Source organism: Cucurbita maxima, unplaced genomic scaffold (assembly GCF_002738345.1).
Source record: "Cucurbita maxima cultivar Rimu unplaced genomic scaffold, Cmax_1.0 Cma_Scf00009, whole genome shotgun sequence".
NCBI lineage: Eukaryota > Viridiplantae > Streptophyta > Magnoliopsida > Cucurbitales > Cucurbitaceae > Cucurbita > Cucurbita maxima.
Window position 1 is genome coordinate 5762567 of NW_019272025.1, and position 26051 is coordinate 5788617.

Here is a 26051-nt window from a genome sequence, read left to right on the forward strand (position 1 = left end):
TTTTTGGCTTCATCTTTTTTTTTTTTTTTTTTTTTTTTTTTTAAGATGTTCATCTATCAAATAAAATGTTTGGTTTTCGATGGATGGGAACCCATTTGCACGACCACTACAGAATTATATAAAATATTGTTTAATAATTTATTAAGTATATATATATATATATATATCTAAGTGGGGTGGGGTCAAACAAGAATATAATTTTCGGTCCTAACTTCATGTAGCTAATAAGAAGAAAATTTGTCTCTTTTTTTTCATTTATCCATCTTGAGATTTTTTTTAAAAAAAAATGGTCAATTTTACCCCAAAAAAATAAAAAAAATAAACTAGGACAACTTTATCAAATTTTAACTTCATGAATTATGGTTTGAATCCTAAATCCTCTAAATATATTTTAATATGAATATAATTTTGAGGATTTTTTTTTTTTTTTTTTTTTTCTTCGACAATTTTAATAACAAAGAATTTTAAAAATTAAAAATAAAGTAATTTGTTGTAATTTACGAAAGAGAGAGAGAGGAGATCCGGTCCAGTATTGAAGGGAATAGGGATGAACGAGAAGCGTGATAGCAGTTTTTGACAAATCTGAATTTCGAAGTCTTTGAACCCAATTACCCGATTTTTCCAGAGCGTAGGGTATTAGAACCTCATTTCGGCATCCTGTAGATCCAATAGCAACTATGGACGAGTCCGAATTTCGTCGACTTCTTCAACTCTTTCCCGTTGTTCGATCTCGGGATTATCATGTACCGTCCATCTCTTTCTTCTCTATATCTATCTTTTTGGAAAAAGTAATTAGCTTAGAATTTTTCTTGATCATTCAATGTTATGTATTCCACTGCTACTCTGTTCTTTGTTAACGAGTTCTGCATTTCGCTTTCAATTTTTAAACCTTCTTCCCGCTAGAATTTTTTAGTTCATTGTTGGAACGTCACTTGCTACCCGGGATTAGGACGGATTGGGTTGTTCTTGCTGTTTGCGAGATAACTTGGCCACTGTTTGTTTGGTTCAAAAGAAAAGTGATATTATTCTAAAATAATTGTTTGTCAAATTGTCATCGATTACTTTCGAAGAAGAATCTGCTTGAATTGATTACTGATAGTTGAAGTACAAGAGACTCTATTGATTACTGCGCTGATTGAGTACGACCTTAATTTCTTACATCATGACTGCAGCCTCCTGCACGGGAAGTAATGTTAATAGCGAACTTTGTTTCCATTTGATTAACAGCAAACTCTAATTTTTATTGTCTTATTGAATCTTTAGCTTCTTTTCCCTCTTTGATAGATCAACTATATTGTGCCAAAATAAAAACTTTTGAATGGAAGGATGAGACATACCTGAGAAGGATGTATGTGCACTGATAGATGTTGCAGCATCAGCCATATGATTGACTTTGATAAACTTGTCAATGATGCTCATTTTTCTGGTGATGGATGCGTCAATTTTTAGTGGGAAAACAGAGAGCTAAAACTTGTTTGTCTTTTATTTAGATGTTTTACCAATCATGAAACAAGAAATTAACTAAGACTAGGGGAAGCTTCTAATTCAACTTCAACCACTTGCACTGAGACTAAAATGGAGTTCAAAAAGTTTAGTTGAATGATACATATAAAACTCTATGAACTAGATTGTGAAGTTTTTTCTGTTCCCATGAAGGGTATGTTACAATTATTAGTAGCATAGGTATCCATCCAGTTTGTTAAAAATCTCGTATGATTTTCAGGCGGAGTCGGAGTTATCTAGACAGTCAACATCCAAGTCATCCAAGAGTGAGGTTAATTAAATGCTTTGCCCTTACTTCCTGTCCTTCTCGCATGTTCTTGTTGCTGGTTAATGAAATAATGAATGTTGTCTTGTTTATAGTTGAGTGAATGGCAGGAGGCATGGAAGGAAGATGGAAAAAAATCAAAGGATCAAGGATCTGACCTACATGGTATTTTATCTTGAAAATATAACTTCTTTTATCTCATTCCAAATTAACATTTTAAAAGTGAGATTAAATATGTTTTATTTGCTTTAAGGAACCATGAAACCCCTTTTTGCCTAGGATTGCATATAGCTGTTCTTAAATCGCTTATGAAGTTATCTTTTCTGGTTTTAGTAGATAGTATCTGTTCAATGGCCCAGATAACAAAAGCTTCCTATTTTTCCTAGAATTTTAAATATAAAATATTACATTTTTTTTGGGATGACTGATAACAGATGCATTCTGGAAGAAGCTACAGTTAGCTGCTGAGCAGAAGGTATGAGCTTCTTCTATTTCTTTTTGAAGTGTGACGATCATTTGGGACATTTATGCTGGGGATGCGAGAAAGCATTGAAGTCTAAATTAGGGTATAAAACCCCTAGAGTTATTTGGTTACCCTTTTCTGGTACAAGTTCTCGTGTTTATGTTTACAGCTCATTAGTTACAATCTATATGATAAAAATGGAAGTTCACCAAATTTTTTCGTCTGCTTAAATTCTTGTCAGTCCTTTTCAATATTATAATTTGTCAACGCATTTTGATCTGAACTTGTCCATTTTTTCGCGAAATTAGTTCTATGCAACTGATTAGTTACTTCTTCTTTCTTTCTTTCTTTCNTTCTTTTTTTTTTTTTTTTTTTTTTTTTTTTTTTTTTTTTTTTTTTTTTTTTTTGATGTGATGAAAGACTCGCATGCGTATATTCAGTTTCAGATTTTGTTAAATCGTTGAATGCAAATGAGCATCACTTTAACATAAATGCAAATATCTGAGTTTCTCAACAAATTCCATCTTGATGGTGCATTGCATTATACTTTCATTTGAATGTGAAAGAACAATGTTTATATTTGTATCTAACAGCTTGTTGTTTGCTTATTCATTACACGAAGGTGGGCAAGCTTGAAGCAGAAAGATTCTGTAACTCATTTCAACAGATTCACAATAAACTTGTAAGTCATTCAGAACATGCGTGCAATTAGATTTTTAGTTTTTCATCCTCCATTGACATTAGAATGAAAATCCTATAATCAATATGACTACAGGTTAACGAAGAACTGAGTTCGGATGCTGCCCGGAGCTTTCTGGAGTTGTTCAGTTGCAGTTCCACAGAATAGTATGGTTTTCTGCTTAATAAGTCTTGTATTGCATATATCATCTTCTCTCCATAGACCACATTGTGCAAGTCTGATTCAATTACTAACAAGGATTTGGAACAGATAAATCTTGTTTTCAAGGGATCTGCAAACACTCTCTTTCACATACATTTTTACTCTGTGGCTTGACCGTAGTTTAATACTTCTATGCATTTTTACTCGATACAATATGATGTGACAATATCTTTTTCGAGAAGAGAAATAATTTCATTGATAAATGAAATAGGTGGAGTCAGAGAATTCCAATGCCAATATGATGTGACAATATCTTTTTCGAGAAGAGAAATAATTTCATTGATAAATGAAATGAAATAGGTGGAGTCGAGAATTCCAATGTCAATAGGTGAATTTCAAGAAAGTTTTCCATGACATGATAATATCTCAGGCATTCCGACCACTGACACAAAAGGGATAAATAATAACCTCTCCAAATCATGGGAGGATTCACATCCATACATTTAGATACTTCATGACAGACAATAGTTATGTTGTTTGAGATATGGGCTGCATAATATTCAGCCAGATAAAATAGTATAAGAACTATAAGAAAGCTTCCTGAAGTGAAACCCTTCTTTATTCGTTCAATGTAAGGTGTAAATGTATGAGTAATAAGATGTGTCACATCTTGGAAGCATCGGCTGCAAGTTGGTTGAAGGCAATGGAAGTCTTCGAACCCGATGGCCGCCCCAAATGGTTGCTGATGAAGTTCCCAGCAGACATGACCTTTGCCAAATCCACATTGGTTTTTATGCCAAGTCCGTGGAGCATGTACACCACATCCTCAGTTGCAACATTCCCGGAAGCTCCTTTTGCATATGGACATCCACCCAGACCTGCAACAGAGGAATCTATTGTGCTAATCCCCATCTGTTCATAAAAGCAACACACAAGTTAATGGTTTAAGTTGGCCCAAATGAAATGAAATCCTAGGCAAAGCTTGCAACTTGCATCCATATATCTGGAAAGCAAGTTTGGCCAGGGACAAAGTATATGTTTGAAATGACTTTCTAAGGGTTTAAAAACACTTTTTTTTCAATAGTGTCATTGTCATTTGATCCAATAGTGTTCTGTTAGATAGGAACAAATTTGATAAAGACTAATAACTCTCAGATGGAGTATTAGAACAAAAAAATCCATTAGATAATGAACTATTGGTTCTAGGCCATTTCTGGTGATTGTCAATCCGAAGCTTTTCTTGCATATGGTTGATAAACCAGCGCTTCTTTATAGATGTAGGAAGTAGGAAGATCTGTTTGGGAAGTATTTGAAACACTTAGAAAGTCATTCCAAACGAGGTCAAACTTCAGCTTCAAAAGATTCCTTACTTGGAGGGATACTAGAATATTTGGAAGTGATTGTCCATAAGTGTCATGGAAGTGGACTGCAAGCTTGTCCACCGGAACGACAGCCATCACAGCTTCAAGCATGGGAACAACAGTCCCTGTGCCAACAGAGGATACTATAAGAGAGCGTAGAAGATGAAAGCAATCTATATTTCGATTTTGGGAAAGAAAGGTTTAAATTGTTACCGGGCGTGGCAACTCCGATCGTGTCTCCAAGAGAAATTTCAAAGCAACCCATCTCATAAAGCTCCTTCGCTACATAAGCGACTTTAGATGGAGGAATTGATCCTTCTGTTGGACAACCAACAACACATGATACATACCTATACAAATCCATAGCCAGTTATTGCAATAAGAGAACCCTTCAAGAACAGAATGAGGAGAACCATTCTAGAAAACAAGTCGTGTTCAAAACTTAAAACCAAAATTCAGAGGAAATTAAAACCAAATTTCAATAGCCATTTATATGGACACTGATTCATGGAAGCATACCCTCGAACAGGGATGGCAAGCTCTTTTGCAGCAGAAGTTACAGCTCGGTAACGATCAAGACATTCTTCAATGCTACAATTGATGTTGGATTTTGAAAATGATTCAGAGGCTGATGCAAAGACTGCCACTTCCTTTGCTCCAGCCACAACAGCTGCTCGAAACCCCTGGAAGAAGGTGAAGTTTTAGGAGAGAGGATTCAATCCATCCATGTTCGAAAAAAAAAAAAAAATCAACATTATTTTACAAGATGACCCACTTTCAAATTAGGAGTTAAAACTGGCAACCTAGCACCTTCCAAATTACGAACGGCTTCCATCACTTCTGCTGCATCAGATAACTGGACAAAGGATAAAAAAAAAAAAAAAAAAAAAAAAAAAAAAAAAAAAAAAAAAAAAAAAAAAAAAAAAAAAAAAAAAAAAAAAAATACTTTACGTAACACACATATATTGGAGCACTAGTGACATGGTATGGTAAATCGAAGAAATGAACTATGTTTTCATTTGATCAAACTATTGCGAACTCCCACTCTAATTCCTAATCAGATGATATCAGAATTTAGAAATCCTAAATGATGAGAAGTTTTAAAGAACTTATTTCAAATCCACAGCAACATTAGTTCGTCTTGTAGCAATCAAGCGATGTAAACAGTAAAGGCAAGACCACTAAAGTAGAAAGAAGACTGAGTATATACCTTAATGAACTCAAAAGAGATTCAAACGACTATTTTTAATACCATTTTAAAACTAAGGCTAAAAAAGATAGGAACTTAAACCAAAAGTACCTGAGGCACCCGTGTAGGTGATACAAAACTGGTAGCCTCAACAACAGGCAATCCTGAAGATACTAGTCTATGGATCAATTCAACCTTCACAAATGTAGGTACCATACCCTTCTCATTTTGAAGCCCATCCCTTGGACCAACTTCTACTATCTTCACAAACTTTGGTATATCTTTCAAAAACTGCAAGCCCGTGTCCAAAATAAGTATGAAAAGGTCACATTCTAAGAGAGAGAGATTCCATAGCCCACCAAATCCTCTGATAAAAGTTTGCAAAACATCTAGAATTTGGTAGGTACGAGGTATAGCAAGAAAAACAACTAAAAGAATACAGAAATGCATGGATGCGGGTAAAACAAAGAGAGTGGTTACAGGTATGCAGGTGTAATAAGTATCAAATCACCTTATTTGTAGTATGCTGTATGTTGTTGCTACTACTCTTAGTCCTGTATTCATGACCTGGAGAACAATGTGAATCACAAAAATTTCCAGATACTAATTTTTCCGGGCCTGTGCTCATCGTCCTCCTATTGACAGAGCCATTTTGGGATGTGTCTTTCCTATGTCTTCTCCACGGAAACGTCTCTCTAGCATCCTCATCATATTCCCTGAGAATGACATGTCATATTGGAGAAAAGTGTGGCCGAGTTGATTGCAAAAATGACAATTTAGTAAGAAATAACTGAAAGAACAATGCGCCCAGATTTTTTGCAAGGTGGTCTTCTGTCATAGAACCATCCCATACCAACAAGAATTGCAGAACCAAAATGTGCAAAAGCAAGCTGAAAAAATTAAGAAAAGTTCGGTTTTCTTCCAAAAAGACTTTGATATTCTGCTTACTTGCAAGTATTGGATGAGCTGCTTCTCCCCCCTTGAATCCAGCAGATACCCATTCCCATGTCATCTCCTATTGGTCGGCAGGCACCAGATGAAAATCTTTGTAGCCGGTCAATTGTGCTCATGCTTGGCAACTTGTCAAGACCAAGTGGCTCCTCCAAACTCGACATTGTGGAGGCAGAAGCAAAAACCAGAACTGAGTTTCAGAAATAAACCAAATAAGTTTTCTGCCACGTCTAGAGTGATATAGCTATCTTACTTGCAGAAGAACAAATAACAGATGAAACCTTAATAATAGACTAGTTAAATCTATTTTTATAATTGCTTCTATCAACTGGTGTGATATTATTTGATTGAAGAAACAAGCAATTATTAAATTTATTCTTTTAGTCTCTCATATATAAGTAAAGAAGATCAATATATAATGAAATTTCATAGGCATCAAATTTCATACAATGGATGACCTATTCGTGCATTCACCACATGCCAATTAAGAAAGAAAGTCTCAACTTCCAATTGATAAATTTAGATGCAAATAGCTCTCCCAAGCAACAGGGCAGGGGCTCCAACATAAGATAAAATGCACGTTTGTACTAAATCGTCTGCAAATTGATGACAAGGGCTTTTGGGGTCTCTTAGTCATACCAGCTTAGAAGTTCCAAGTTAAAACCTTCGGGTGATCTTAATACCAAAAACTTGATGTGAGATTTCACATCGGTTGAGGAGAACGAAGCATTCTTTATAAGGGTTGGAAACCTCTCCCTAGCATATGCGATTTAAAAACTTGTTGAAGAGAGGAGAAGCCCAAAAAAGAAAGCCTAAAGAGGACAATATCTGCTAGCGGTGGACTTGGGCTATTACCTTGATATCTTCAGAGCCTGGGGCGGTCACAAGTACCTCAAGGTGAGCAAAGCTCAAACGCCCAGTTATCCAAAAAATATATTAATCTTACTCGTCATAGTTAAAACAACTTCTAGTAATTTTGTATCTACACCGTTTAAATACACCATCACCACATTAAATAGTACAGATAATGAGAAGCTACAAATTCTGTAATGTGCTTTATTTTTCTAATGGAGGTCCAAAAATTCCTCTTTCATAAGTCTTCCATTGCACGTCAATATTAAATTCTTAAATGCACAATCCTCCAATACTCAATCTCAAGGTTGCACTGAACAAACACCTCTCATTCACAAATGTACCAATCAAGACAAGCAACTATACCCTAGATGTTTTGTACACTGAGCTCACTCAAGAATGGAATGGCAAGAGCGCACTGGCATGCTCATTCTGATCTTGCGTGTAACTGATAAAGAAATATTCTTCTTGCCATCAAAAAATATCCAATGCATACATGTCCACCATATGGTATATATAGATTCCATCTTCAAATGTAAGTGTGAGATCCCACATTGGTTGAGGAGGAGAACGAAGCATTTTTTATAAGGGTGTGGAAACCTCTCCCTAGTAGATGCGTTTTAAAATCCTTGAGGGGAAACCCAAAAGGGAAAGCCTAAAGAGGACAATATCAGCTAATGGTGGGCTTAGGGCGTTACAATTGGTATCAGAGCTAGACACCAGACGATGTGCCAGCAAGGATAATGGGCCGCGAAGGGGGTGGACTAGGGGGTCCCACATGAATTGGATAAGGGAAAGAGTGTTAGTGAGAACGCTGGGCCCCGAAGGGGATGGATCCTACATCAGTTGGAGAAGAGAACGAAACATTCTTTATAAGGGTGTGGAAACTTCTCCCTAGTAGACGTATTTTAAAAACCTTGAGGGGAAGCCCGAAAGGAAAAACCTAAAAAGGACAATATCTATTAGCAGTAGGCTTGAGTTGTTACATGCTTTCTTGAAATACACCATTACAAGGACATCTCACGACTTCCCCATATAAGGAAAGTTAAGTTTCATTGGCCCCCTAAAAATCAAAGATTAAAGGGGAGGTTTCAACAATCCATCCACAAGTTCTAACATTGTGTGTAAATTCAGGATAGCATCAAGGAGATGGCATATGATAGAAAACTGAGGGCTCAAAGTAAGTAATAGGAGAACTATATCCAATATAACAACTGAATTTCAACAATCTTCCGTAACAAGCATGTTCAAAAAAACTAATAGAAGCGATCGCAATTCAGGATTAGAGAAAACTCGCAGGCGATGATCATAACCCATTTTTTCAAAAGAGAAAAACTAAATTACAAAATCAACCCAACTCCTTCACACGAACAAATTAGCGTACAGATTGTATAATTTATGAACACCATAGAAACAGCGAATGGCAACAATATCAATGACTTCTATAATATGCCATTTCCCTCTACCTACACTTTCTGGACAGCCAAACACGAGCAACAGAAATTCCAGAAAAAAATTCCAAAAAACCTAAACAAAAAAAGGCAAAAAGGAAAGAGAAGAGAAGAGAAGAAAAGAATCGAACCTAAAGCGGGAAATCAGGAAAGGAACACTTCAGCGCGGTAGAGATGATGAAATGGTAACCGATGCGATGAAATTGAAGAGCAACAAACCGCGTTGCGAACAAAAATGAAATTAAAATTTGCCTGTGTTTGTTGGGTTGGTGGACGTCGTAAATGCGGAAATTTGCATATATTTTCTCTCTCTTTTCCATCACAGAATTTTAGGTCAGTATCAATAAATTGTGGTTTCTTCTGTTCTGGGGAGGGAGAGGTGGTAGGTTGTTGTCAGTTGGAAGTTGGTCTCTTCTTCATTCCCTTAAGCTTCCTCTCTTCAAATTAATTTTTAATTTCTCCCATTAAGAAATAAGAAGATGGTCTCTGATTTGTCCTTTTTCAGAAAAAACAACCTTTTTTTTTTTTTTAATAATAGTTCGAAAAAAAAAATTCAATTCTATATCAATATTAATTATATTCTTTTGATCTTTAACTTATGTGTCTTGTATTACATTAACATTAAAAAAGAGAGTAAGTTGTGATACTGACAAACCAGCCACCTTCAAATAGTTCCAAATTGACCAGCGTGACACCTCACATTTACTCTTTAAGGCATATGGAATGCCCGTGGCTATATCCTTTTTCATCATGTCTGGCTCAATAAACAATGTGATGGGCATCATCATTCAGCTCGTCATTTTTAAATTGACAATCTACATACTTTGTCACAAATTCTTGAGCAGTGAAGTTGATTGCATCTTCTAGAAGAAAAAAAAAATTCACCACTAATAAATATTGTTCGTTTTTTATCTCTACTATGAAGAGAGTCTATTCATACATCGACCAGTATGTCGTACCATACGGTGACTGACTCTGACACAATTTGTAACGGCTCAAATCCACCCGTAACATATATTAAACCCTAAATCCTATCGACGTAAATCTCTCGATTTTAAAATATTTCTACTAAGAAAAAGTTTCTTCTCTAAAAATGTTATATTATTTTCTCAACTGATATAAGATCTCACGAATGAATTATTAGTATTTAGGGTTTGTGATCCCGTCGAGCATACACAATTTTGTTGACATTACTCCGAGTTCATATAAAAAAATGTCAATTTGAAGTAAATTAAGTTTGATAAAGTTTGTAGTTTTGAAGTCGGCGAGCAATTTGCCAGCTTTTTCTCTCATTCAAGACAGGCGGACCATTTTGTGCGCGCGCGCTTGAGCTTGAGCTTTAACCCAACTCCAGACCTGCAGCGCGGAGTGTAGACCTTCTGAGCGTCGAAGCTTTTGCAAAGGCAGCGATAGATGGAAAGAGAAGAGGAAGAAGAGGACATCGTTTGTTTAGATGCTTCATTCTTTATGAACAATGAGTAATTCTCTCTTTATCAATGCCTTTTCCTTTTCTTTTTTTTTTTGTTTCTTTCTGCTAGAATCTTATGGTGTCTGGTATACGAATATGCAGCTATCAGCTCACCACGTTTGCATTCGGGTCCCATGAGATTGAACTCCTCTGTCTTCAGTCTGCTTCTAGTGAGTTTGCTTTTTCAACTTCTGCGATTTGAGGAGTATGTTCCATTTTACGTGATTGCATCGTTAAAATACTATTTACCAAATTTTGTCTCGGATTACTGGAGGATTTTCGACACTGTTTCCTTTTGGATTCACTTCCCTGGACATTGCCGTACCTTGTTAGTTTCGATGTCAAATGAGACGATGTGCGTAATTTGCTTTATGCCAATCCGATAAGTTCACGGATGTTACTATTCGCTTATGAATTCGTATGATATTAACAAACATTAATTGAAGGAAACTATAAAGTAATTGTTGGCACCAAGATGCCTATCTATGCTCGCAAATGCACCAGATTACTACGATCATTCTCTAAGGGTGATCAATGTTATTAGCTCGGTTCTTTTTGGAACTGTTAGGGTTTAGACTTATTCAAATGATAAAATTGATCGATAATACAATAAAAATAACGAACCTGTGAAAGTTAATATTGGATATTTGAAAACTCAGGTGAGGGTAGACTTGAATTTCAGGCTTATATTAGGTATTTGAAATATTTAAAAAATCTGGTGAGTTTCTTGTTGGAGTTGCCTTGCTATGGCTTTCTGTATCCACGCTCTCTGTTTGTTAATGCTAATTGGCGAATATTGTGCAATTTTCTTAGACTCGGGTTAGGAGGAATCTTTCTGTCACATGTATTGTTTGTGGATAATAGAATCCCCATTGTGGCTTTTGTCAATGATGTTAATAGGATTCATATTTTATTTGCTAAATGTGACCCCAAATGTCTGGGTTTATATGATACGTTTCTTGAATTTCTTTGTATCTCTACCTTGTAAAGATTGATGTTCCAAGCATCTAAAAATTTGAGGGTAGAATCCATATATTCATGCTGTATTAATGTTTAATTTATTTTCACAATTCTTGAAACAGCTGATTTTGATTTAACGGGGCAATTAGTGTGGCCCGGTGCCTTGCTGATGAACAACTATCTTTCGAAACATGCTCACCTGCTTCAAGGATGTTCTATCATTGAATTAGGATCTGGTGTGGGTATGTATACTTTGACTGAATTTAATTTCTTCCCCTTGTGACTTCTATAGCAGAGATACACTGCGTAGTTAGTGCATGTAAATCATATATTGAGATGTTTAATATGGTTATACTTACTGGATAGACTTATCAAGTGGAAGGCATAGAGAGAATAGACTTATCCAATGGAAGTTCTTGCATTTTGTCGCTATTTTCCATATTATGCCCAATGATGAAATTCTGCTATGATATGGGTGATTGCCTTAAATACAGGTATCACTGGAATACTTTGCAGCAAATTTTGCCACAAAGTGGTGTTGACAGATCATAACGAGGAAGTTCTAAAGGTGAAGTAATTAAACTAATCTGAATAAACTTAAAATATATGTAAGTGGTTATTCTCTATTTATTGTTTCACGACCCCGTTTATATTATATCACAGATCCTGAAGCAAAATATACAGCTTCACTCATCTCCTGAATCCTTCGGAAATTCTACTGGTGAGAGAAACAAGATGGAAAATAAGTTATTTGTTTGGATGTTCTGATATTTACAATTCTATGCAGGACTAGTGGCTGAGAAGCTTGAATGGGGAAATTCTGATCAGATAACCCAAGTTATAGATAAGTATTCTGGTGGATTTGATCTAATTCTTGGAGCTGATATCTATATCCTGACTCTTTCTTCTTCATTTTGCTCAAGAAATGTTAATATGACAAAATCAATTTTGGTGTTGAACAGCAGAGATATGGAATGAGCCTAAGGTTTTAAAACTCACCAAAAATTCCTCCCTTTGCTAATTGGTAAAATATAGAATGTGACGGTATAATCTTCTCCTAGGTGGTAGAAATACTGATATGATATGATATTATGATTGATTCATCCTCGATTGGTTATTCTTAGGAACATGTTATACCTTGACCAAATGTTCTATCCCTTAATCAGACTTCTTATGCAAGTCACGAGTTTGGGTCTATTCACTCTATTGGTATTTAATACTTCACATTTCAAATCCATATATTAGCTAATGCCTGTGGCTGCCACATTAGGTCGATAATTGGTTTGGCATATAGGGGTAGAAAGACTTTGAAAGGCAGGATTGTTTGTTTTCTTTTCCTTTGTTTTCTTCTTCTTCTATTTCAACATTTTTTTTTAATAATTTTTTAATCCTTTTACGTAAGGCAACTTTTCTTTCTTTCATTTTCTATTTTTTGTATTAAAGATTTTATTAGGGTTGAGAATTTCCATGCAGATATATAATGGCAGGAGAAAGGCAAGTAAAACTCTAGCTGCTTGGTTTCAATAATTTTCTTTTACCCTTTCTCTAATTCATACCTTCTACCAAATAGAAAGAATATCAGAATAAAGCAGCATTAGTTTTGTTCCTCCCACGGTTTTAGGCAAGAATGAAACCACGAGCATGTAAATATGCTTGTATAGCTTGTATTTACAGGAAATGTTGCATTTTCATCTATGAAGAACCTTAACAGTTATTAAGCTTTCAACAATCAAGTGTACCCTTGCTTTTCGAAACAGCGGAACAGCTCCTCCAAGTAAGAGGAAGAGGAAAATGCAAATTCATTCTAGCATACGTATCCCGAGCTAAGATGTGGGTATCTCTTTGGCTTTGTACTATTATTTTGTTTCCAGCTTCTCAAGAAACCTCTCTAATCGTACTTTGTTGATAAGGGTAGACATAGGAATGTTCCATTACTTAACCACTATAGTGACTAGTCACTCTGCATCTATACATAGATGAGCTGCTTTGTGATAAAGACCACAATATAAATTGATATTGGATTTCCAGAAGGCTCTGAGAAGTTTTAGGAAGGACCACTGGCTTATTGCTGCCCATTGAAAATTGTGCATTGAATGTCAGTGTTCAAAGTAGACATCTAAATTTAGCTTTAGCTTCATACTTCTTTCCTTCCACAGTCCAGTTCCTCTACCCTGCCCCGCCCCCATCCCGTTTTTTTTTTTTTTCTCATCTACCTAGTTTTAAGCATCTAGCATCAGACATGATGTGCAAAACATACACACACAGAACAACACCATTTGATAATCACTTGTTATTTTCGTCACTTGGCAGTTTCACACTTTTTCTTTCCTGAACCACGCAATTGTGGTGTTCTTTAGATTACTACCTCAAGCAATGTTCTTTAGTGATATAGTCGATAAGAGGAGACTACCACCACAAATGCACAAATGTTTTATTTACCAAATGTTGTTTTCATTCATTTCCTTTGCAGCATGGATGCACTGATACTCGATGAAGCTTCTCGGCACAGGATGCAGATGACTGAAGTAGCTGGAACTCGATCTGTGGTTGGAAATCTTCAAGGAGTCATCTACGAGATCACACTTAAATAGGAGCTTTGGCGCACCAGGAAGATTTTTGACTGGCAAAAAACCATTTTGGAAGAGATGGCATATGGCCTAAAATTATTAGACTTGTTCTGTTTGTCTTTTTACTTCGAGGCTGGATGGCGAAACTTTTATGAAAGATATCAGCCAATGAGGATTTGAAGGTAAATTTGCTGTTAACTACAATTTATTGTCAAAATTGACTCTCGAGTTCAGTAGATCTCCGCATTCTTCTCCGAGCTTTTGGTTTCTGCACAAGTTATGAGATGCTCCCACAGGCCAGTTTTTTTCCGACGCATGTCAATGTCAAAACCTTAGCCAATCTAGTTTTACTTATAGATTTCTCCCTTCTCACTGTTCTAAAATTTAAAAAGATCCAATGTGTTTGTCAACTTCCTTACTTTGGGTTAAATTTCAAGTTTTGATTCCTTATGTTTGTTTAAAATGTCATTGATTTTTCAACTTTAATTTTGTATCTACTAGGTTGCTATTGTATTTTATTTTTAAAAGTATTAATTGATATTAGAAGTAGAATTGAATTAAAACAATAAATGGACATATTCTAAACATTTGAGACTAAATTTATAATTTTTTCTTTTAATTTGAAGTGATAAAGAGGGAACATGCATTTAAGGTATAATCATGTTCTGTTTACTACTACAAGGCTCATTTCTTACTTAGCAAGGATAGTTGCCTGAGCCAAAATAATCTAAAGCAAAGAACCTCATCATCAAATGGGGAATACACTCAGATCCATCATTCGCATTCATTCTACTCAATACCAAACTTGAACCTGAATTCAAGGGACGAAGAAAGCCAGAACCAGCTGCCATTTCTAAGACACTACCGACTCCTCCAAAACGGACGGTGTTTCCACATTCAAGTTCAAGCCTTTTCCATAAGCAGCAATGAGTAAAGCCTCAGCCCTCCCTGCCAATACGAGAAAATCATAAGGTCAAGACCAAGATCATAGAGCTTTCTTCTGCCAGGCGAAAATATTCAAGGGGTTCATGAAAGAATAATTTTCATCATATCACCCCAAACTCTGTTTTTCCTGGTACACGACACGTAATGGAATGACCGTGCAAATGTTGGGTTTTGATCACCGATTTTAGACCCTAGAGCCACGAAATTTAAAAAAAATAGAAGTTTAAAAGGCCAAGACTTCCATATTTAAATTGCTGAAGATGTGTATGATTCGTGAAGTATGATATTCAAGTTCTTGTTCAAATATAAACGTATTAAGTATTGACACGTGCAGATAACAGAATACGTAGTAAAATACCATGATCTTTTTTCCTCTTCAGAAGGGGGCTTAGAGTTGGAAATAATGTGGATGCAACCCTCCGGCTATCATCCTACCAAATCAACATAAAAAATAAAATTAGTCTGGGAAAGAATACTTTTGGATAATAAAATATACAATCAAGCATACAATCGCAGAAAGCAGGACCTGCAAAATAATATAATCGACTTTTAGCACTTACAAGGAGAACACCGGAACTAGTTCAGTAATTCTTGAAACCATCGTCAGTAAATAATTTCAAGGTGCGAAATTACATAAAATGTAGCAAGTACTAAACAAAAGGCTTCTTCGTTACTGCCAAATACAGTCAAGTAATATAGAATACAGTTAAAGTTAACTAATTAAAGAAATTAAAGCATAGAGTTCAAGTCGGTCTCCTTTTAACTTCAGTATTGATTCATCGACTTCTATGACAATTCATTCCAAGAAAAATTGGGATACTAAAAGAGGTTACAATTTTAAATGAACAAGGCATGTTCTGTAACAGTGTGAAGCATTATGGTAGAAGTGGTAAGCGTATAATTCTTCACATATCAACAAAAGCCAAGTTTTAAAACTAAACAGAAATGTAACCATTATTGAGATAAATGGCTGCTCTGTTTTCAATTTAGGAGAGAATCAGTTACCCGTCGGCTATTTCTGTCCTATAAATATGTTTGTAACTTCTATGCGATGTAACTTCCTTATTTTTTTTATACGAAAGTTGAATAGCACATAAGAGACGACCTTTGTCCTTATTCAGAATGAAACATAGGATGATTGCAAAAAAACATACAAGTGTAAAATCATTAAATTAAAACAGAATTTAACCTAACATTATATAGTCTGCAAATAACTTTTTAATACTGGTAAAGACATGCTGAAAACTAAAATATTGATTATAAGTAAATGGCTTCTTTGCTTGCCCTTCATTTTTATTGTTGAACATTGTGAAGTGTTTGATCTATATATGAATGAAACAGCTCTCTAGACTAATGTCGGTAATTTGGCTGAACTGACCTTAGAAGTATCCTTTCCTGAGAGCTGAAATTTGTTTTTCCACGCAAGAGATGGCACAGGAACAACTGAAAAACCCAGCCCAACTAATACGCCAATCCACAATCCATAACCGAATCCTCCACTCCACCACCCCTTTAAAGCAAAAATATAAAATAAAAACAAAATTTATTAAAAGATGGAAATCGAAAAAATAGAAGAAGGGTAGGACCATGTACCCAACAAAACAAAATCTATGGATTTTAGCTCAACCAGTCCTCCAAATTATGTCATGGAAGCTCAAAAAGAAATAGAGAAAATAGCCAGTCACGCACACTCAAGGTAACTCCTCTGCATTATCCATAAATATTCTCCAGGTTCCTCTCCTGCCAAATATGCCAGACCACTTACCAGTCTGGATGTTTGATTATAACAATTAAAGACTCATCATATGAAAATAGAAAAGAATGATTATTCAAGAAAACAAATGAAGAAAAAAAAGTGTCGAATTTAACAAGGATTGCATCTTCTTAGCACAAGATCTAGGTTCTACAGAGTCCTCCAACTAAAATCATTCGCATACCTGTTTTCCATCCTGTGGAAATGGGGTTGACTGCTCCAGATATGCAGTAGTACCTAAAGTAAGGGATCACCAACATATTAAAAGCAGAACCACTCGAATGATTAAATGAAGAAAATATAACTATGCATCAAAATGAGGAGACCCTACTAGCAAAGAGAAGAAGAGAAAAAGGATATTGTTTCGTTTTCCTACTAAACCAGCGTAAAAAAAAAAAAATGTGAAGTTAAAGAGTCTCGGGTGAAGAAGCTCAATTTGTTAAGTCTGCACTTCCTTTTGTATAAGAAACTCTAAAGAGAGATGAAAGGACACATCCAATTTCTCTGCGTAAATTATTTCGGCTATAAGAAGCCAACTATTCTTTTTGTTTTGATCAGAGGCATCCTACCCAGAAACATGAATGATTGAGAATCAAATAAACACTCGATTCTAGTACAATCAAAGGCAATAACCTACAGATATATAATCGTACCAATGGGAGCATTAAAGCTGTGAAGAAGTTGGACAATTGACTTGGCATCTAACCGTTTCCGTCTCTTTCCACCAACTAGTACTTGCAGGTGAGGAGAATCGTATACCTAAAGAATTGAAGAACAAAGAAATTACAATAAATAAAACTAATTGAAAAAAAAAATTGTACCGACCTCTAGAGAGAGTAAATATGGTCATCAAAAGAGATGCCTGGAGACATCTGTGAAACCATTACCCCTCAACAGATTTACTATAAGAAAGACGAGGTGATGAGCTTTAATGTATTCATTGAAATGGATGAGTACTGTTGTTAGATTTTACATTCCATAAGCCCTATTTACATTTGATGCATAAGCACTTCTCATATCCAGAAGGCTTCTAAAACTAAAAATACAGAGGAACAACATAGTTACGTACTAATAGTACTATTGAGAAGGGGAAAAAACTTGAACCATGCTTTCAGAGAATAACAGGCCAGTGGATCCCAAAGAGAAATGTTTCCGTTCTTTTTTGTCCAAGAAAATTATGGATACGCTTTCTTTCTTTTCTTTTCCTTTTTTTTTTTTTTTTTTTTTTTTTTTTTTTTTTTTTTTTTTTTTTTTTTTTGTTTGCTCTCATCTGCATACTATTGTTCATTTCTCAATCATTATGGCTGAAGCAGCTAAGAATATATAACCAATTGCCGAATTTGAACGAAGCAACAACGATAGCTGAGAAGTCCACATAAGAATAAACACATATCATTTGAATCCCTACCTAAAACAGATTTGAGGAATGTGTAAAACAAAAACCTAAAGTAACATATGCGAGATAACGAAAACAATTACCTGAGCCGAAGAAATCGATTCGTCGGTTCTCAAGAGTGCCACAGCACCAGAAACGTCGGGGTCAACACCAATAACACAGTCTGAAGTCGCATTTTGGTCTCCTGGTCTTCCATTGGCGGAGTAATCGTGACCTAGAGGAAAAGGACACGATAGAGAAGCCAACCAGTTGTCCTTGAGTTGAGTGTGGGCGATCTTCAATTTAACTCCGCCGCTGCTTTCTTTCCGGACCGAAGAAGAAGGTCTAGTAGGGATTCCTGAAGAACGAAATGACGAAGAAGAAGAAGTACAGAGAAATCTGAAGCGATGAAGTTCGAGGGAGATCATGAAACAGTGGGACTGAGCTTGCAATGGATGCGCGTTGAACGGAAGGGATTCCATCAATTCAACATCTCCCACGAGGAAACAGATGTGTATTTTTACCTTGAAAAAAAAATAAAAAGAACAATTCAGCTTCTAATATGGATAATTCGTAAAGCTCCCGCGTTCTTCCTCAAATTTTATATTTATACCCAATTTTCTATATAATTTTATTTTGACGTTCATTAGTATATCATCTTTTCTCAGTAAAATAAAGTTTTTTTTAAAAGTTTTATTCAATTATTTATAATTACAAAATTTAAAATGGATCAATCTATATTTATATTTTACAATATTATTGACAATTGCAAGGTGGAATTTCCTGTTTATTCCTCTATTTCTTGCCCTATTGTGTTTTACATTTTTTTAATAATAAAAATTAATTATAAATTTAAATTATTAACACTAAATAAATGGCCTAAGCTTGCAAATAGTTTGCATATTGCTTCTTTACACCTAATATAGTTTATACTATTTTATTTGTCTTTTGAGATTATCCAAATCGTTCTTATCTATAATCTTGAAAATATGAAGAAAAAATGGAAAATAAATGCTTTAGTTCTAGAAGAGGAAAAATAGAATAATTAGTAAATTTTTAGAACTAAATATTCATATTCTAAATGACAATGGAATGTTCAACTAAATTAGAATTTGATTGCAAACATCAGAATTTTCAAGAGTTTGGACTGATGGAATGTTTAATATTCACATTTTTTGATGATCGGACAAGAATGTAGAGCCAATTGTTTTCAACAAGGGCCATCGTCATTCGGCAAATAATATGATGAAAATGCAGAAAATCCGGATGATTTGAGAAGATACGGAACAGAGAAATTCTTGTCTAAACATTAGCTTCCAAGAAGAAGACTCAATTTCTTTAGAAACATGACAACTTCATCCATCAATTCAGGAGAAATTCCTCTACACTCAATCTCTCCTCTAAGCTACTCATTCTCCTTTATAATGCTTCGCTTCGAAAACTAATGTTTTCTGTCAAATGAAAACCACAATCGATTTTTCAACCAAAGTCACGAAAATGAAGATGAAGAACATGGAGTTTTACAGTGCGCCATCCAGTCCGAAGCGCTGCAAATCTCCGTTTGGACATTCTCGTCCAAACTCTACCATAGAAGAGTTTGAATTCGAAACTAGCTGCCGTTTCAACCTTAACGACGTCGATTTCGACCTAGAAGATCGGCCAGAGCAACAAAGCAAGAAACGAGTGCAAATCGAAGATGCATCCTTACCTGCGATGGCGTTTGCCGATGAACTATTTTCAGACGGGAAGGTCCTTCCTCTTCCTCCTCGGCTCAAGATTCCACCGCCTCATGAACGCCTCAACGAACATCGCAGCGGCAAAAGCTCCACCACATCGTCGCCTCGATCACCGGTCTCGGCGCTCAAAATAAAATTTGTTCATCAGAATTTGTGGAACGATGATTTTGATCCTTTCTTGGTAGCCTTACAGAACGTGAAGAAAGACGGAACGGGGAAAACGCAAGAAAACAGTAATGGGCCCGAATCGGCCCATTCACCATTTCCACGAATGCCGAACAACTCAACAGAACAAATTATGGGCCTCCAGTTACCCCATCGGCAGCCCAATTTGAAAAATGGACCAGTAGAAAACCCAAAACTGTTCATTGAACCCAAAGGATTGGCATTTGCAAGAGCAGTTGTGAATATGGACCGGGAACCCGGGAGCCGGTTCAACAGGTTCATAATGTCGGGGCCCATTTTGAAGTCGACCGGAAATCGCAAAAATGGAAAACGGTTTTGTACGTGGAAGAGAAACAAGCTTAGCAAACTTCTATCCTTACTTGCAAAACTCGGTCTCAAGTCCGCTAGATCAGCCACATAAGAACTTCTCTACCCTCAAGCATATATGGTTGGGAATTTTAGTGGTTATTGAAAATCAATTTAATTCTTTCAAATTAATTAATTAATTAATTTTTTGAAATTTTAAGGTAAACAAATCAATAATACAGAATTTATAAGATTAATTTTAAAAAATCAAATAATTACGAAAGTGGATTAATTTGTATTATGATGAGCAATGTTGATAAGCATGAATGGGTAGCATATGTGTTTTTCTTTATTTGAAAGAAAGAAAGCTACAACTCTTCAAATTTGCCCCGCGACAACAACGGAAAGGAAGAAAGGGACGCTCAACTGCCCAACATTGTATTATAAAATCGTGAGTTCTCTTAGTGTGCTGAACATGAATGTAGGCATCAGAGGGAGGCACTTTTAGAAGGACCACAAATCGCATTAAAGCGAAAAGAAGGAACAAAATAACATTTAAAGCAATAGATTAGCTCAACAATGTGGGATGGAGAGTAGACAGCTATGCTCTTCACATCAATGAATCTATACAGATTCCCTTTTATCTTCTTCTGCTGTCCTGAACAACGCAAAAGGAAGAAGGATCTACTACTCCAAGATGTCTGTAGGCCAAAGTTGCTTCCACATCAAAATTTCTTCATCGAACCGAAGCTTTCTGATTCCTCCGTAGAACCCGTCGATCTCATTGCCTTCCTCTCGATGTTCTTTTCGGTTTATACTTGCGAGTCTCCATCTCGAACCCGGGTTGTACTGATTGAACTCTAATACCACAGTGTCTGTTACCAAAAGTAACATATAAACAAACACTTTCTATTGCTTCTTTCTATTATTACTAGTAGAAGAGAATGGGTCTATACTTATGCAATGATCCAAGCCATTCCAATTTGAGAAGTGTTTCAACCATAAAATCGAACTTTCCTAATTCATTAATTTCCCAATTGTAAAGAACATCACCGACTCAAAAGGCTTAGGGAAACGTTCAATTACCTCAGAGTGGTTGGCCTATAAACGTTCCACTTGGACAATTCAATTGATGAGTGGTTGGACATAAGAATTCCACTCAGACTAAGCTATGAATATGTTGGTAGAAATAATAACATACTGACAATAATGTCTAGGGGACCAACCAAATAGCACAAAAAGTTTGGTCCACATCTAAAAAATGAAATGCTTTTTGATAGGGTGCTGAAATAGCAACCCAGACAAACTGGCTCTGCCGATGCCACATTCATTTCATCCACATTTCAAGTAATGCCTAATCTTCTAAACAACGTTTGGGTAATTTTCTACAAATATAAAGGTTCAGATAATAATTAATTCTAAGACAGGGGTGGGGGCAGAACCTTTTAATGCATCTCTTTGTGATCCTGAGTCTGATTTACTCGTAATTATCCTCCCCGGATTGAACTTGGGTTTCACTATCTCTTTGATTGAGGCTCTAAATAGGTAGGTGTTGGCTTGTTTGTTTAGGTTTAAGAGGGTTAATGAGACTGAACTATTTTTTGCCTCTGGACTCATCAATTTCTTCTTTTTGAAAAGGTTCAAGTCAGGTTTAAGGTTTAAGGAATGATTGATGAGACTGAACAGGAAGGAAAGGCTCAACCGAAAACCTTCCTTAAACCGATATTCCTTGACCTATACCTATTTACCTAACATTGTAATGCCTCTCTTTGTGCTCTTAAGTCAAATTTACTTCGTAATATCCTCTGTTTCTTACTACCAAAAGTTGGTTCTTTGTGTTCTTTTTTGGCTGTCCCCTCTTTTTGTGGATCTCTCTTGATTCTTTATGCTTTATTCTTCCATTTAGTTGGTTTATATTTGGAGCTGAATCTCATAATCAAGATTTCAGAACACACACACCAAGGAACAATCCAAAATAAATGCTTAAATTAAAAGTGCCGAATAAAACTCACCACTGTAATGACATCTGCAGTGAATATCATTCCCATCACATGTTTCCAAGTGACCTACAACTCCGTACCACCAACCTGCAATGCACACGCCATATTTCACAGCCCCTTAAATTAACTAACGACTCAAACAAAGCTACAAAAGGTTACAACAGTTCATGAAGGCTTCTTGATATGATTAATTTTCTATAAGATAATTCCAAAGCTGAAAATAGATCTAGGCTCAAGAACAAACCATAAGGGAAATCTTTGTTCTTTCTCCACTGTATCTCAATGTGGTCACCAGGGAATAATTCGTTCAAACAGTCAGAGACATGAAGATTGTGCGGAGGAGTATCGATGGGTGGTGCTCTAAGCCTCTCCCATTCCACCCCGTTTTCTAGTGCGATTGCTCGCCTACCATGTGGAGGATACCTGTAACAAACAGTCCATTTACTACTACTGCAATGAAACTAAGTAAAAGAAAGACGGTAACAGCACGATAATTGCGCTTAATCACCTCGCTTGGAAAGTGTCCGAACGGGGATCATAGCAAAGCTCCGCATCATAACAAGACAACATGAAACCAACATGGCCATTCTGCATAATTGAATATTTAGATCAGGAAGAGCTAAAAACTTAATGATGAGAAGGGTTGAAATTTGAATACATAAAAAAGAAGTATATGATCACTAGTTGTTCACCTCACGGTTATAGACCTGAGCCGGGAACCAGAATCTGCCAGTTTCAAGAGCAAGATACCAAGCCATGATAGAATCAACCGGTAGAGAATTACGTGGCATGTTCTTGTCATGAACCTTTGATCTAATCCATGAAAGAGACCAACCAAAGGAAAAAAGTCTAATTAAGCTCCTTTGATTGTTTTGATTAAGGTTACCCGCACCCGCTCTAGAAGCAAGATGCCATTGCCACTCTCTGTAAGCAGCTTGACCAATAGCTTTACCCCATTTTCTTTTCATGTGCTTCTCCCAAAGATGGTCACTTATGCATCTCTCTCTCAATGATCTACAAACACCCGCCATACTGCAAAGAGCATCAGGTGGAAGACTCTCTAGAATGCATTCTAAGGCCAATTCCGGCAAGTCCAACACGGACATCGCATCACTTTCCTCAACATTCTCTACTTTTGAAAGATGCTTCTTTTCAAAGGATATATTGGATGGAATACTAGAAATATAAGTACAAAAACTATTCTTGATCACCTTGTAGGTGGGTAAGAACGATAGTTCTTTCCATAGCCAATGGGACAAGAACCTCATCTCACCTGCCCATGGTGGGAGAGGTGGGAGAGGTTTGAGAAGGAGGGACCTTAAAAAGAAAATGAAGGAAATACATGTGAGGAAGAAATAAAGAAGCATCACAAAAGAGGTATTTATCAAATAAAAGACAGTGGAAAAGATCAATGGAAGAACAAACTGTGGGAAGAATACGATGGTTAACAAGGGGTAAAAGTAAGCTTAGTATGGGAGCCTGAGGCACATTTCAGATGAGGGTTCTAATTCGATCAAATAAGCCCACCAACCCCAACGGTGGGCCTCCTCGCCAAACTCTAACAGAGCAAACTAGAGGTGCCTTTAGCCACCTCACAAGACAAACTCTGGTGTTGAAACTTTGGCTTAACTTACAGCTTCCTCAGCTTCTCAATCTTTCTTCCTTTAAAGCATTCAAACGTAGAAAATGCCCAAACCCAGCTGTTATTCAAATAAAAATCAGGGGAGGAGAGTTAAATAGGTTGTATTGGATGAACCCACGAATGAAGCTTGTCGATTAAGTGGGGCAGTCTCAAATCAATTGTGGTTTTCTGACACCTGGAACCCCAAGAGGGGGAAAATTAAGGATAATAAAGCTAAAGAGTCTAGATGCAATGACCCATATCTCCAAAATCTCTGATTTGGTTTCTTAAAAAAGGTTTAAACCAAAAGAATGAGGTGGGCAAACAAACAGATCGGGGCTGTTGGGTTAGAACAGGAGCCACAAATGGGTGCACCCAACACCTTAGAACTGTAAGAAATGTAGAAATTACACACGAGACGGACACTGAGATCTTGAACTAATGGCAACAAAGAAGAAGAGGTAAAAAGAGATGGATTTGAGGATATGATGATAATGATGATGAAAGTGATGAAGAATTTGGGGTCCTTTATTCTCACCTCAAAACGAAGTCGCCTTCCTCATCAAAAGACCATCAAATCCTTCACCACCACTCACAGAGCTGTCAATCCCCCTCAATCCCTCTCTTAAGCAAATAATCAAACAGGTTGTGTACAAGACGAAAGGAGAAAGGCAAGTATTTAATGGGCGTTCGAGGCTCGAAGAAGGGAGATTTTTGGAGGGTATTATTGTGTGGATACAATCAAACGAAGTAATAAACCTTAAAAAACTCAATAATTAAAACCCATCTCTCTCATTCTTCATCGCTCTCTTTCCAGGATTCTCTCTCTTCCTTACAAGTTGGAGCAAAATCCGTTTAACCAGAAAAAATTTCCGATTCCGTCATATTATTATTGGCAGGTTTGGGCTTTGTTCCCCTACGTTCAGTATCTCCATTGTTACACCAATTATATGTGGACACGTCACACGAGGTTAAAACAGATCACCGCGTTAGCCTTTTGGATTTGTGTGCCAAGTCAACTAAGGATTTAATATATTTTTTTTAATAAAAGACCGTTCCATATATAATTATTGATTTCAAAATTAGCATAATTAAGCCCTGATTGATTAGCTATAAGTTAAAATTTTAAAAAATGTACTACAAAAAAATAATTATTTAAATTTTAAATATGGCACAAACTTAAAAATTAGACTAATTTAATTTAAAATTTTACCTTATTATAAAATTTTAAATTTATGTATGTACATGAATGTTTGAATTCACTAAATAGTTTTTTTTTATGGAAAGAACACCCATTCAAAATAAAAAATTCAAATTTAGAGATAATAATATTTTAATTCATAAAATAATAATTATTTAGGTGCATTATTGGTTATTTGCACGTGCAGATTTGGTACTGTATTTTTATTCGTGCAATTGGATTGTAATTAGCTCAAATGTCTTATCAAGTCACATAATATAATTAAATAATGTCACATACGTAAAGGATTGAAATTACCAAATTAGCCTCAAACAGTCTGCTCAAATTTTCAATTCTTGGACTTTGCTTTGCATTTATAAAAATAGAAAGAAAGAAAAAAAGCTGAAATTTTGATTATAAGATTCAATCTCTCTCTTCTTCCAAAAACATCTAATCAAAATATATCATATAATCTTCCAAAATTAAGCACGTGTAAATTAAAATATTTAATATTATTTAACATTAACATTATAATAATTTAATTTATTTCAAGTCATTCGACACAATTTTTTAAATTCCAAAATTTTTATGAAAATTAGTAACTAAAATATATTCAAATTAGATCGAATATTTTATTCCATAATTTTTTTTTTCCTTTTTTGCCCATTTACTCAATTTATATACTATCTTTTTTTCCCTCTTTTTAACTAGAAATAAAAGGTTAAATTCTAATTATAAATTTTATATGTGAAATAATTGGAAACTAAAATATAATTTTCTCTCTGAGAATTGTAAAATTAAAAACAACTAAAGTTGGCAAAATAAATAAACGAATATAAGGAAAATTTTAAAATTGTATAATAAAAATAAAATAAAGTGGGGGATTTAAATATGGTGGTCTCCCTTTTGACCACTTCATATTATGTCTCCTCTCCCACGTTTTAAACATTACATTATATTTGTTAAAAAAAAAAACATTACATTATATTAGTGGTTACCCAATTTCACACGCAACCCAATAGAAGAAATCCTCCTAATAATAGAAATACTATTATGTTGAACAGCAAATGACATGGAGGAAGAAATTGGGCCTGGCCCA

General features: G+C 35.6%; 5 protein-coding genes across 11 annotated transcripts in view; 2 read left to right on the forward strand and 3 right to left on the reverse strand.

Annotated features, from left to right (window-relative positions):
* LOC111483657 overlaps positions 1-3280 on the forward strand; it is a 17033-nt gene extending 13753 nt beyond the window's left edge. The window contains exons 2-7 of one of the 2 annotated variants that reach the window (XM_023129900.1): positions 507-743; positions 1724-1774; positions 1864-1933; positions 2203-2243; positions 2854-2913; positions 3007-3280. In XM_023129900.1, coding sequence (XP_022985668.1) covers positions 678-743; positions 1724-1774; positions 1864-1933; positions 2203-2243; positions 2854-2913; positions 3007-3078 — 360 coding nt within the window. In that variant the 5' untranslated portion in view covers positions 507-677 and the 3' untranslated portion in view covers positions 3079-3280. The remainder of the gene's footprint in view (positions 1-506; positions 744-1723; positions 1775-1863; positions 1934-2202; positions 2244-2853; positions 2914-3006) is intronic. The other variant, XM_023129901.1, reaches the window with a different exon arrangement.
* Positions 3281-3445: 165 nt separating this feature from the next.
* LOC111483647 (hydroxymethylglutaryl-CoA lyase, mitochondrial) lies at positions 3446-9318 on the reverse strand. Of its 5 annotated transcripts, none has more exons than XM_023129886.1 (9): positions 9008-9318; positions 6571-6763; positions 6134-6338; positions 5734-5913; positions 5209-5289; positions 4953-5116; positions 4647-4783; positions 4443-4558; positions 3446-3984 (listed from the first exon to the last, which is right to left on the reverse strand). In XM_023129886.1, the coding sequence occupies exons 2-9, from the start codon at positions 6735-6737 to the stop codon at positions 3736-3738; spliced, it is 1299 nt and encodes a 432-aa protein (XP_022985654.1). In that variant the 5' UTR covers positions 6738-6763; positions 9008-9318; the 3' UTR covers positions 3446-3735. The 5 variants fall into 5 exon arrangements, with proteins under 5 accessions (XP_022985654.1, XP_022985656.1, XP_022985655.1 ...); XM_023129888.1 differs by lacking the exon at positions 9008-9318 and adding an exon at positions 8896-8915; XM_023129887.1 differs by lacking the exon at positions 9008-9318 and adding an exon at positions 8892-8911.
* LOC111483649 (F-box protein At2g32560-like) lies at positions 4264-24630 on the reverse strand. Of its 2 annotated transcripts, XM_023129892.1 has the most exons (7): positions 22844-23518; positions 22660-22739; positions 22396-22574; positions 22164-22238; positions 20816-21026; positions 15468-15478; positions 4264-4274 (listed from the first exon to the last, which is right to left on the reverse strand). In XM_023129892.1, exons 1-5 carry the CDS (start codon positions 23516-23518, stop codon positions 20839-20841), a joined length of 1197 nt encoding a protein of 398 aa, XP_022985660.1. In that variant the 3' UTR covers positions 4264-4274; positions 15468-15478; positions 20816-20838. The 2 variants fall into 2 exon arrangements, with proteins under 2 accessions (XP_022985660.1, XP_022985659.1); XM_023129891.1 differs by lacking the exons at positions 4264-4274; positions 15468-15478 and having other exon boundaries at positions 20559-21026; positions 22844-24630.
* LOC111483655 (protein N-lysine methyltransferase METTL21A) lies at positions 10064-14325 on the forward strand. The gene is made up of 8 exons (XM_023129898.1): positions 10064-10354; positions 10447-10514; positions 11427-11546; positions 11799-11872; positions 11968-12025; positions 12092-12193; positions 13023-13134; positions 13775-14325. Exons 1-8 carry the CDS (start codon positions 10290-10292, stop codon positions 13893-13895), a joined length of 720 nt encoding a protein of 239 aa, XP_022985666.1. The 5' UTR covers positions 10064-10289; the 3' UTR covers positions 13896-14325.
* Positions 14491-19998, reverse strand: LOC111483654 (Holliday junction resolvase MOC1, chloroplastic). Its single transcript, XM_023129896.1, has 7 exons — positions 19653-19998; positions 18049-18468; positions 17223-17328; positions 16754-16806; positions 16195-16326; positions 15175-15247; positions 14491-14819 (listed from the first exon to the last, which is right to left on the reverse strand). Exons 2-7 carry the CDS (start codon positions 18424-18426, stop codon positions 14725-14727), a joined length of 837 nt encoding a protein of 278 aa, XP_022985664.1. The 5' UTR covers positions 18427-18468; positions 19653-19998; the 3' UTR covers positions 14491-14724.
* Positions 24631-26051: the final 1421 nt, after the last annotated feature.

What these genes read in the sequence shown, in the direction of transcription:
- LOC111483649 (XM_023129892.1), bottom strand. Translation starts at nt 23,518, where the DNA reads ATGCTTCTTTATTTCTTCCTCACATGTATTTCCTTCATTTTCTTTTTA. An exon ending in TCGGACACTTTCCAAGCGAG is followed by an intron (nt 22,575 to 22,659) that starts GTGATTAAGCGC and finishes TGTTTGTTACAG; the next exon opens with GTATCCTCCACATGGTAGGC. An exon ending in GAACAAAGATTTCCCTTATG is followed by an intron (nt 22,239 to 22,395) that starts GTTTGTTCTTGA and finishes TGTGCATTGCAG; the next exon opens with GTTGGTGGTACGGAGTTGTA.
- LOC111483654 (XM_023129896.1), bottom strand. Translation starts at nt 18,426, where the DNA reads ATGGAATCCCTTCCGTTCAACGCGCATCCATTGCAAGCTCAGTCCCAC. An exon ending in CAGCTTTAATGCTCCCATTG is followed by an intron (nt 16,807 to 17,222) that starts GTACGATTATAT and finishes CCCTTACTTTAG; the next exon opens with GTACTACTGCATATCTGGAG. An exon ending in CAGGAAAGGATACTTCTAAG is followed by an intron (nt 15,248 to 16,194) that starts GTCAGTTCAGCC and finishes TTGATTTGGTAG; the next exon opens with GATGATAGCCGGAGGGTTGC.
- LOC111483655 (XM_023129898.1), top strand. Translation starts at nt 10,290, where the DNA reads ATGGAAAGAGAAGAGGAAGAAGAGGACATCGTTTGTTTAGATGCTTCA. An exon ending in TGAATTAGGATCTGGTGTGG is followed by an intron (nt 11,547 to 11,798) that starts GTATGTATACTT and finishes CCTTAAATACAG; the next exon opens with GTATCACTGGAATACTTTGC. An exon ending in ATAACGAGGAAGTTCTAAAG is followed by an intron (nt 11,873 to 11,967) that starts GTGAAGTAATTA and finishes ATTATATCACAG; the next exon opens with ATCCTGAAGCAAAATATACA.
- LOC111483647 (XM_023129885.1), bottom strand. Translation starts at nt 8,834, where the DNA reads ATGGTGTTCATAAATTATACAATCTGTACGCTAATTT. An exon ending in AGCTCATCCAATACTTGCAA is followed by an intron (nt 6,339 to 6,570) that starts GTAAGCAGAATA and finishes TGTCATTCTCAG; the next exon opens with GGAATATGATGAGGATGCTA. An exon ending in CTTGCCATCCCTGTTCGAGG is followed by an intron (nt 4,784 to 4,952) that starts GTATGCTTCCAT and finishes GGATTTGTATAG; the next exon opens with GTATGTATCATGTGTTGTTG.